Source organism: Marmota monax, unplaced genomic scaffold (assembly GCF_021218885.2).
Source record: "Marmota monax isolate L192 unplaced genomic scaffold, Marmota_monax_Labrador192_F-V1.1 WCK01_AAM20220418_F8-fsc00122, whole genome shotgun sequence".
In the NCBI taxonomy this organism is placed as follows: Eukaryota; Metazoa; Chordata; class Mammalia; order Rodentia; family Sciuridae; genus Marmota; species Marmota monax.
This window is the reverse complement of record NW_026695223.1, coordinates 3,143,970-3,156,143: the sequence shown is the minus strand read 5'-3', so window position 1 is coordinate 3,156,143 and position 12,174 is coordinate 3,143,970. Positions and strand designations below refer to the sequence as shown.

Sequence of the window (12,174 nt, the reverse complement as noted above, 5' to 3'; positions counted from 1 at the left end):
AAATTTTTATTTGGGGGCTCACAGTTTCAGAGGTGACTACTCTGTTGGTCTGGGCTGGAGAGGTGGCTGGACATCATGATGGACCAGTGTGGAGGAGCTGTGAGTGTGGACCTTCACCCACCTCATAAGGAAAAGAACACAGTTCCCTCCAGTGGTAGATCCATCATAAACCAGAAGCCCCTTTTAGAGCCTTACTTAGAATCCCTAGTAGAGCCTTTATGGAGATATTGTAGTTTAAGAGAAACAGATGAGACCAGGCATGTAAGGGGCAGAATGAGGTCATCGATGGAACTTTCTGGAGAGAAGAGCATCTGCTCCATCTCAAGGGGGCTGGAGCTCTCAACAGTAGTTGGTTGTTTCCGTGTGAGTCTGAATCCAGAAACTAGAGCATTCACATGAAGTTTTCAGATTTTTATAATATTATATATTTTCATAAAGACAGTAAGGCCAAGCAGAGCAGGTCTGAGGGCCATTTGTGGGTTTGCCAACTTGTAGTTCAGTTTTCTGTGTTTTGGAGTTAAGCAGTGGCTGTCCTTTGTGCTGGTAGGAATGACCTGTGATCTTCCATGGGACAGAGCTTTATCATTAGGAAGCAGTATCCAGACAGCTGGCCAAGCTTAAAGGTGTGTGTGGAGTAGAGCTTTTCCTTGTCATGGGATCACTGACCCAGACAGACATGGGAGTGTCTTCCTTGGCTCCTCAGTAGGGTGATCCAACCCACCCAGGTGGCGCGACCCATCCATCATGAGCAAGGCACTCTAGGTGAAGGTGGACCCTCTTCTGCACGGCCTCAGGGGCACACCCTCTTCTCTCTCGATGCGTCTGCCAAACCATGATGTTTGGACTTGGGAGCCTCTGAGATCTTTGGTTTCCTGTTTTGTCTCTTACAATTTATGCAGTGTCTTCTATGACCATGTTTTGCTCATAATGCAATATTGAGAAATAAGTTAGTTTCAAAAAATCTTAATTGTTGCCTGGATTCCTGCCTCTTAACTCAGGGTATAGAACATAATTTAAACCTTTCTTAATGACTCATGTTATCCAGAGATGTCTCCAGTTTAAAGACAAATGGCTTCTAAGTAATTATTTAATTATTGCTATTTTACAAATAGTTATAATAGGTATTATAATTGTTTTTATGCACATGAACATAGTTTTAAAATGGTGGTGACTTTGACCTTTTTTAGGGAATATATAGAGCAATTTTTTCTTTCTGTTAATAGTCAATAGACTGCTGCACTTTTTGTTTTCTATACCTATGGAAGATTGACTGTGTTTTTTGAGAATATATGCTAATTGTTTTTAAAATTTTTATTCATGCATTACAATTATACATAATAATAGGATTCATTGTTACATGTTCAGACATGCATATGACATAATTGGGTGAATTTCATTCTCTAGTGCCTCCCCTTGACCTCTCCTCCTTCCTCTCTCTGGTCCTCTTCTTCTATTCCCTGGTCTACCTTCTATTTTCATGAGATCCCCACTCTTTTCCCCCCTCTAGCTTCCACATATGAGAAAAAAATACGACCCTTGACTTTTGGAGTCTTGCTTATTTCACTTCATGTAATGCTCTTCAGATCCATCCAATTTCCTGCAAATGACATGATTTCATCCTTTATGGCTGAATAAACCTCCATTGTGTAAATATGCTACATTTTCTTTATCCTTGTATCTATCAGTGGACATCTAGGCAGGTTCAGTAACTTGGCTCTTGTGGATTGTGCTGCTGTGAACATAGGTCTACAGGTATTGCTATAATATGCTGACTTTTCATTCTTTGGTATGAATACCAAAGATTGGTATAGCCGGGTTATATGGTGGTTCCATTCCTAGTCTTTTAAGAAATCTCCAATCTCTGATTTCCATAGTGCATGTACTAATTTACAGTCTCACCAACAATATGTAAGTAAGTTTTCCTTTCTCCCCACGTCCTCACCAGCATTAATTATTGTTTGTATTCTTGATTGTGACCTTTTTAACTGAACTGAGATGAAATGTTGCTGTAGTCTTGATTTGCATTTTCCTGATTGCTAAAGATGTTGAAGATTTTTTCATATATTTGTTGACTATTTATATTTCTTCTTTCGAGAAGGATCTGTTTAGTTCATTTGGCTATTTATTGTGGTGGGTTTTTTTTTTTTTGTATGTGTGTGTAGGTTTTTTTAAAATAATTTTTTCTATGTTCTGGATATAACCCTCTGTCACAAGAGCAGCTGGCAAAGATTTTCTTCTGTTCTGTAGACTCTCTCTTCATGCTCTTAATTGTTTCCTTTGCTGTACAAGGCTTTTAATTGCATTCCATCCTATTTTAAAATTCTTGGTATTATTTCCTGAGCTTTAGGGGTCCTATTGAGGAGGTTATTGTTTACTCGTATATGTTGGAGTGTTGACCTTATGTTTTCTTCTGTCAGTAGTAAAGTTTATGGTCTGATTCCTCAGTCTTTGATGCATTTTGAGTTGACTTTTGAGCAGAGTGACAGATAGGAACCTAGCTTCATTCTGCTACATTTGGATATCCCATTTACCTGGCACCATTAGTTAAAAAGACTCTGTTTTCTCTAATGTATGTTTTTACTTTCTTTGTGAAAGATCACATAACTGTATCCTATGGGTTTGTCTTTGTGCCTTCTATTCTGTTTCATTGGTCTACATGTCTGTTTACAGGACGGCACTGTGCTGTTTTATTGTGATAGTTCTGTAGTATGATTTAAAACTGGGTATTGTGATGCCTCCAGAATTTCTCTTTTTGCTTAAAATTGCTTTGGTTATTCTGAGATTTTTATTCTATCCTATGAATTTTAGGGGTGCTTTTTCTGGTTCTCTAAAGACTCTTAGTATTTTGATGGAAATTGCATTTAATCTGAAGATTGCTTTTGGTAATATGGCCATTTTAATCCTTTTACATGAACAAGGGAGGTTTTTCCATCTTCTTGTGTCTTCTTTAGTTTTCTTCTGTGTTCTATAATTTTTATTGTAGAGGTCTTTCACCTCCTTGGTTAGATTTATTCCCAAGGGCTTTTTTTTTTTTTTTTTTTTTGAGGCTCTTGTGAATGGAATTATTTTCCTAATTTCTTTTTCAGCAGGTTATTGTATAAAAAGCTACCATTTTTTTCTGTGTTGATTTTGTATCCTTCTACCTTGTTGAATTTGTTTACTAACTCTAGAAGTATTCTTATGGAGCTTTTTGTATTGTTTAAGTATGGGATCAGATATGATCCTCTGTAAACAGTGATAATTTGACTTTTACCTTTACTATTGGCATATCTTTTATTTCCTCCTGTTGACTAATTAGTCTGGCCAACATTTAAAGTACTATATTGAATAGGAGTGGTGAAATGGACATGTTTGTCTTGTTCCTTATTTCAGAGGAAGTTCTTTCATTTTTTTTTCCCTTTAAGTATGATGTTGACTTTGGGTTTATTGTGTATAACGTAAATGATTTTGAGATCATTTTTTTCTATTCCCAGTTTCTTTTGTGATTTTATCATGAATGGGTACTGAGTAGTGCTGAGTTTTCTGTATTTATTGAGATCGCTACATGATTTTTGTCCTCGATTCTATTTACATGGTGAATTACATTTATTGATTTGCATATATTGACCTATCCTCATATTCCTGAAATGAACTCACTTGATCTTTTTATTCAATCTTAATGTGTTGTTGAATGTAATTTGCTAATATTAAGGATTTTTGCATCTATGTTCTTCAAGGATATTGGTATGTAATTTTCTTTCCTTGATGTGTCCTTATGTGGTTTAGGTTTCAAGTGATACTGGCTTCATAGAATAAATTTGGAAGTGCCCCCCCATCCCCTTTCTATTTCATGGAATAAGGTGAAGAGTGTTGGTATTAGTTTTTCTTTAAAGGTCTGGTAGAATTTGAGAATCCATCTGGTTCTGAGCTTTCCTTTGGTGCAAGGCTTTTATTACTGATTCAATCTCATTGCTTGATGTTGGCTGGACCATTTGCATTAGGGATCCTCTTGGTTCAATTTGGGTAGGTCATATGTTTTTAGAAGTTTATCCCATTTCTTCTCAATTTTTCAACTTATTGGAGTGTAAGTTTTCAAAATAGCCCCTAATGAAGATCCCATGAATTTCAGTGATGTCTGTGGTGATGTCTCCTTTTTTATTTCTAATTTTATTAATTTGGGCCTTTCTCCTTCTTTTGGTTCGTTAGGCTAATAGTTCATCAATTGTATTTATCTTTTCAAAGGACCAATTCTTTATTACACTGATCCTTTGTATTGTTTTTAAATTCTCTATACTATTAATTTAGACTCTGCTCTTAATTGTTTCCTTCTATTGCCTTTGGATTGGTTTGTTCTTGTTTATCTAGGATTTTGATATGCAACGTTAGGCTGTTTATGTGGGGGTCTTTTTAGTTTTTTTATGTTGACACTCAATTATAAACTCTCCTCTTAGAACTGCCTTCATAGTGTCCCTAGGATTCTAATATGTCGTATCTTCATTTTCACTTGATTCTAAGAATTTAAAAATTTCTTCTCTGATTTTTTTTCTATCCCCCATTCATCATTCAAAAGTGTATTGTTCAGCTGGGTGTGGTAGAGCATGCCTGAAATCCAAACTACTTAAGAGGCTGAGAGAGGAGGATTCACATGTTCTAGGTGAACCCGGGCAACTTAGTGAGACCCTGTCTCAAAATGAAGACTAAAAAGGGCCAGGGATGTAGTTCAGTGGTAGAGTGCCTGTGGGCTCAATTCCCAGTACTGCCTGACCCCACAAAAGTATACATTGTTCAGTCTCCATGTGTTTATATACTTTTTCTTGCTCTTAATTTTTAATTTCATTTGATTATGTAGTTTTTCTTACTCTTAATTCTTAATTTCATTCCATTATGATCTGATAAAATACAAGTAATTATGTCAATAAATTTTTGTGTGTGTATTTGTTGCCTAAAATATGGTCTATTTTGGAGAAAGTTCTATGAGAGGCTGGGAAGAAAGTGTATTTAGCTTTTGGGTATGACATTCTATAAATGTGGGTTAAGTCCGTTCCATTTGATTTATAGTATTTTTTTATGTCTGAAGTGTCTTTGTTGATTTTATATCCAGATGACCTACTATTGGTAAGAGAGGTGTGTTGAAATCATTCAATATTATTGTTTTGGGATCTGAGCCTATGTTAAGTAGTGTTTGTTTTATGTAATTAGGTGCAGTGATGTTTGGGGCACAATATTTACTATCATTATGTCTTCTTGTTGGACTGTTCCCATTACCAGTATGAAGTGATCTTTGTCTCTTCTGATTAATTTTACCCTGAAGTCTGCTTTGCCCAATATAAGAGTAGATACTCCTGCTTGCTCCAGGCTCCATTTGCAGGGAATATCACTTTTTATCCTTTAACTTTCAACCTGTGAATGTCTTTGCCTGAGAGGTGTATATCTCTTGTGTGCAACACATATTGTTGGATCTTGTTTTTAAATCCAATTTGCCAGTCTGTGTCTTTTAATTAGAGTTAAGACCATTTATATTCAGTGTTGTTATAGAGAGCTGTTTAGTATTTCCTGGCATTTTGCTTTACTTCTATTGTTTAATTCAATCCTAAGTCTCATTTGTTTAAATAGTCTTCTAATGAGATTTATCCTTTCCTGAGCTCTGCTATTTTTGAAATCTTCTCTTGTGTTTAGGAATTCTTTAAGTATCTTTTGTAATACTGGCTTAGTAGTCATGAATTCTTTTAGCTTTTGCTCATCTTCGAAGGTTTTTATTTCACCTTCTGTTACGAATGATAGCTTTGCTGGATATAGTAATCTTGCTAGGCAGTTATTTTCCTTCAGGGCTTGAAACACATCTTTCCATGCCCTTCTCAATTTTAGAGTTTTGAGAAATCAGATGTTATTTTGATTGGTTCATCTCTAAATGTAATCTGACATTTTTTTCTTGAGGCTTTAAAAATTCTATTTTTGTTCTGTATATCTAGCATTTTAATTATAACATATAATGGAGAGGATGTTTTTGATCTTATCTATTTGGGATTATAAACACCTTTCATATATGGACATTCTTTTCTTTCCCAAGGTCTGGAAAAATTTCTGCTATCATTTCACTAAAATACTTGTCAATGCCATTGACTTGTATTTCTATTCCTTCCTTGATGCTGATGATTCTCAAGTTTAGTCTCCTAATGTCCCAGAATTCTTGTATATTCTGATCAAAATTTCTACTCCTGCTTTATTGTTTGAATATTCAAGGCCAACCACTTTGTTTTCCAGCTCTGATATTGTGTCTTCTACTTGGTCTATTATGTAGAGAGACTCTCAACTGAATTTTTCATTTGATTCACTGTGCCTGTCATTTCTAAGGCTTTTATTTAGTTCTTTTCTAATATCTCTATTTCTTTTTTGAATTCCATTTATACCCTGTATTGATTTCCTTAAATTATCCAGTTGTTTTCTGTGTTCTCATGAAATTCATTGATCTATTTTGTAATCATCCTTTATCTATTATTTCATCCATTTCTCTATCTTTGGATTCAGTTGCTGCTGAATTACAAATTTTAGGTGTCATGTTACCTTTTTTCATATTTCTTGTATACCTATGTTGAGATTTGTGTATCTGTTGGGATGGATTTCTCTACTTTTATGTCAGGTCCTTATGGTCCTTTCTCTTGGCAAAGTGTTCTGGGATATCTGTTGTGAGTTGTTGTCCAAGTGTGTTTCATAGTATGGTTTCCCTGCTGGTTCTTTGATGATGTTTAATGTACATTGATTTAGAGTTTACTGTGTTGGAGGGTGATAATCCCACCTTCTCTGTAGATCTTACAAGAGTGGGGTCCTTATAGTAAGTCAGGCAGTTGTTTTGTATACAGCAAGGCATATGAAGTACACCCTATGTAGCCTATGTAATTGCTCTTCTAGACTTGACAACTCTGTATATTCTAAAGGGGTATGAGAGCAATTTAGATGGAGATACCTTGTAGGTGAGGTGTATTATTGTTGTATTATTATATTATATTATTTTTCCCTGCTACTACTATAGAAATGGATACCATGAGTGGGATCTGAGGCCCCTCAAAACTATTCCTACTGAAGGTCTGGTCACTGGTTTGGGGTTTTTGTCTCTCCTGTTCTTTATGTTAATGTACTAATGAAGTTTGAGTCTATTAGGTTGTGTGTGGTACAGGTGTGGTGTCTCTTAGAGAATGTATACTTTGAATCATATTTATTGGCTGTTTAGGCTTTCAGTAAAAATGTATACTTTCAAGAATTAAAATACATTTCAGATAGTTCAGTTTAGTTGAAAAAAAAAAGAGTTGAATATTCCCACATTTTTGTTTTCTTTCTGATATAACCCTGCATCCCTCATATAATGTAATGCATATTCCTTGGCTGTCATTTAAAACATTTTCTTATGATAAATCTTTTCCTCAATTTCAGGAGAATTGATAAATTCCATTTTGGCCTTGTAGTTTTGTTTTTGGACCACCACAAAAGCTCATGTCTGTGTTTTTTTTTTTTTCCTTTGTCATTTCCCCACTGTAGTCTGATCCTGATCTCCCAGCAGATGTGCAGACACCATCCTCAGCTGAGCTGGGCAGGTATCCGGGCCTGCCCTTCACCCCGGCCTCTCAGTACATCCCACCCCAGCCATCCATCGAGGAGGCACGCCAGACCATGCACTCCCTCCTGGACGACGCCTTTGCCCTGGTGGCCCCCAGCAGCCAGGCTGCCGGTGCAGCAGGTGCAATGTCCGGGGTCCCAGCCAGCCTGCCTGTGAACAGCACCCCTTCCCGCGAGGAAAGGCGAGCCACCCAGTGGGGGTCCTTCTACAGCCCAGCCCAGACAGCCAACAATCCCTGCAGTGTAAGTTCTGACCTTCTAGAATTCTTTCCTGGGCAAGATAATGGAGTTTTGTTGCCTAACTGCATCTCTTGCAGGTTCCCCATAAAACTCTGGTTGTATTTGATAATAATTCAATCTTGGATGATAAGTCTTAGTTTTTATCATCTTCTGCTAAGTTAATTCTTAATATTAGAAGCGTTCTTTTATGCTGCTCTGATATTTTGTGGAGCTGTTCAGAGGATTTCGCGGAAGCATCTTCCTGGTTCTCTCTCTGTGTTATGAAATGGAGGTAGTTTAACTGTCAAAACATAGTGGCACTTGTGTCTCCAGTTTAGACTGGAGCAGTTTGGAATGGACTCAGATTGTTTAACCTCTGTATGACCCTCTGGAGAGGCCCCCTGAGGGTCTGGGAGCATAGGCAGCGGTCCAGGCATGGGCACTGTTCACAAATGTCATCTGCCCATCTTGGGAGCTGACGTTTTAGCATTTCCTCTGCCTTTTCATTGGCCTTCATGTATGTTTCTCGTTTTTGGTTGGTTCTTTCAAATTTGCCTTCTTACGACTTGGAGAAAGAGTAACACTCAAGGAAGTAATGTTCATGTAATTTTTGCTTAGTTCAAAAGAAATGATTTGACTGAGGATTGGTGACATTAACTCTGGAGAGAAATTAATAGACCACAACTTAAATTTATTAGTTGGGAAAGGTTATACTGGGTTCTTCTAATTTTTTTTTTTTTTTTAGCTGTAGATGGATAGCAGGCCTTTGTTTTATTTGTTTATTTTTTCATGTGGTGCTGAGGATGGAACTCAGTGCCTCACATGTGCTATGCAAGTGCTCTGCCACTGAGCCCCAGCCCCAGCCCTGGCTCCTTCTAGTTTTGTTTCCCTTATTCAGGTGTGATGTTTCCCTTATCATTGAATGACAGTAAAAAAAAAATTTTATCTCTGAAATTGGTTTGAATTTTCAGGCCTTTGGTAATAGATTTTTTTCCTTCCAGGTCTGGGAGACACAGTGCTTGCATTGTGGGTAGCTGGTACCGTGGGCAGGGGGAGGGTACCATTCAATGTAATTGTTTTTGTTTTTAATATGAAAATATAGCTTGTTCTAATAATAGATGTTAAACTACTTCAAGGTTATATCTGGTGGGTTATAATCTTTTAGGAAATGGATGATACAGACCACAACTCAGTGATAAAACAAGTGTGGGTACAGTTGCTGTCTGGTCTCATTTGCATTTTCATTCAGGTGCATTACAGAGCACCTCTGTGCCTGGAGCCCTGCTAGGTGTTGGGGACTCCGTGGTGTACAGCACAGGTCCCTCCTCTCTAGCTCTTGCACTCCAGTGGGGACCAAAACAATAATTCCAGTACACTGTTGTCAGTGCCATGGAGAGGAGGCAATGTGGAAGAGAACCTAGCTGAATTTTGAGGAGTTTAGGAAGACTTTTCTGGATAAAATGACATGTGAGTTGCTGTCTAAAGGATAATTAGTGGTTGTCAGAGAATAAATTTTCACATAGTGAGAAGTATGGCAGAGACACACAGAAATAAAGGCATATGGGATAAACTTCCTATTCTGGAAAAGATGGAAGAACAGGTCCTGGATGTCTTCCTTACTGAAACAACTAAAAAACTGAATGAAATATGTGGGATTTTGTGACACTGGATAGTAGACAACAAAGGACAAGGATTGCCAAGAAGCAAGTTGAGTCCTACTGTTGCTCCAGCTTGTGCCTAGGGAGGGTTTTTGGCCACCACACAGGGAGGGGTACCAGGCAGAGCTCAGGGATCTGCCTGAGCTGAGGAGATGGATTGGAAGTCCAGGGAGGAAAAGGCAGCTAGAGTTCACAGAGGTGCCTGTAGGACATGATTCCACTTTCTCTGAAGATCTCACAAGAGTGGGGTCCTTCTAGTAGGTCAGGCAGTTGTTTTGTATACAGTGAGGCTTATGGAGTACACCCTATGTAATTGCTCTTCTACTTAACAACTCCATATATTCTAAAGGGGTATGGGAGCAATTTAGATTGAGATACCTCATAGTTGTGGTGTCCACACCTTTGTATTGTTTTTCTCTGCTTCATGAGTGGGAAAAGTTAGCCCCAGATTAAAGCCACTCTAGTTCTACTGAACAAAGCAGACAAACGTAAAATCTGAATCCAAACAAAGCTCAAGAGTATTTATAGAAACAAAAATATGCAGCATCTAATAAGGTAAAATTAATAATGTCTGGTATCCAATCAAAACTAACTAGATAAGCACAGAAACAAGAAAAAGACATAGGTGATAAAAACAGCAAACAAGGGTATTTAAAGGATTATTTTAATGTAGTTTCATCTATTTAAGAAGCTAGAGGAAAGATCAAGGATGTTAATTAGAGACCTTGAAGATATTAAAGGATATGAATCAAACTTAGAGATGAAAACTCCAGTATCTGAGGGGAAGAATATACGGGGTGAGATCAATGCCAGGTTAGGTATTGCAGAAGAAAAGATTAGTGGACTTGGAATATATGGTAATAAAAATTATATACTGTCAAACAAAGAGAGGAAATGGAATGAAAAACACAAACATGATTAATGAGCTGTGCAGTAGCTTCAAGTGGATGAATACACATGATATTTGGAGTTCTCAGAGAGCAGGAGGGACAAAAAATTTATTAAGGAAATAATGGCCAATCCAATACTGAGAAAGAAAAGACTGGAGTCATCACACTCCTGTTTTAAAGTTATATTACAAAACTACAGTAACCCAAGCAGTATGATACTGGTATGAAGATAGAAACACAAATCAATGGAATAGAACAGAAAGCCCAGATAAATCCTTACACATGTGGTCAATTGATTTTCAGTAAGGGCACCAGGACACAGTGGGGGAAAGGATAGTCTCCTCGATAAATGATGCTGAGAAAATTGAATTTCCAAATGCAGAAGAAAGAAATTGGATCCTTATATTATACCATACACAAAAATCAACTGAAAAATGGATAAAATACTTAAAATATAAAACTTAAACCATAAAAATCTTAGAAGAGAACATGGAGAAAAGCTCCTTGATGTTGACCTTGGCAATGACTTTTTTTTTTTTTTTAATATCACATTGAAAAAATCAGGATACAAAAGCAAAATAAATAAAGGGGATTATATCAAACTAAAAAGCTCCTAAACAGGAAAGCAGTCAACAAAATGAAAAGTTAATCTACAGACTAGGAAAAGGTATGTAAAAATCACATATCTGATAGGGAAGGGGTTAGTATCCAAAATTTACGAAGAACTCTTAATAGCTCGATAGCAAAAAACCAATTGAATTTAATTTCTCAGACAAACTTAATTTCTCCAAAGAAGACATAAAAATCAATAGCAGGTATATGAAAAGGTGTTCAACCTCAAAAATCATCAAGAAAATGCAAATTAAAATTAAAGTCATCATGAGATCTCACCTCATGTTAATGTTGATGACAGTGTTGAGAAAGGGAATCCTAGTGCACCGTTGGTGGGAATAAAGATCAATACAGCCATTATGGAAAACAAGATGGCGGATCCTAAACAAATTAAAACCAGAACCACAGTGTGACCCCACAGTCCCTCTTCTGTGTGTTTAGAAAGAACGTATCACCTGCCTTGTACAAAATATTCCAGGAAGTCCTTCAGGTAGAAGAAGCACAGTGATGCCAGGTGAATATTTGAATGAATAAAATGCAAATGAATGAAAAGCTCTGGGAATGTTAATATGTGGTTAATTATTTTCATAAAAACTTCATTATTTAAAGATACTAAAAAGACAATTGACTCTTTAAAACAAAAGTAATGACAATATATTGTGGGGTTTGTAACCTATATAGAAGGAAAATATATAAAAATAGCACAAAGGCCAATAGGGAGAGATTGATGTTTGCTCTTTTAATGGCCTTATGCTGTATGTGACATAGACTAAAGCACTGACCAGTGGACAGGGACAGAGGATGTGTAGTACGCACCCTACCACAACCTATTGTTAGCCAACAAACGAGTTAAAAGAAATCATAAAATATAGTCCCTGGAAGGCAGAAGAAGAAGAAAAAAGGAACAAAAAACAGGTGGCGAAAAGAGAAAACAGAAACCAGCAAGGTTGGTTTCAGTCCAGCCTTATTAATAGTCACATTAAACATAGGTGGTCTGAACATCCCTCTGAAAGGGCAGAGATTGTCAGAGTGGATAAAAAGCAAGATCCAAACAATTGCTTGGCGACGAGACACCCACATTAAATACAGAGGTACAAACTTGGTTGAAAGTATGGAAAAGGTATGCCACACTAATCATGAAAAGTTGGAGTGGATTTATTACTATCAGCCAAAAGAGATCTTGTAGTAAAGAATATTATCCAGCATAG

At 36.9% G+C, this 12,174-nt stretch overlaps 1 protein-coding gene across 1 annotated transcript in view; it reads left to right on the top strand.

Moving 5' to 3' along the window:
• The window catches only part of Kiaa1549 (KIAA1549 ortholog), a 144,235-nt gene that overhangs the window by 108,004 nt on the left and 24,057 nt on the right, over positions 1–12,174 (top strand). Inside the window, exon 16 of the mRNA XM_058575719.1 lies at positions 7,510–7,830. Coding sequence (XP_058431702.1) covers positions 7,510–7,830 — 321 coding nt within the window. The remainder of the gene's footprint in view (positions 1–7,509; positions 7,831–12,174) is intronic.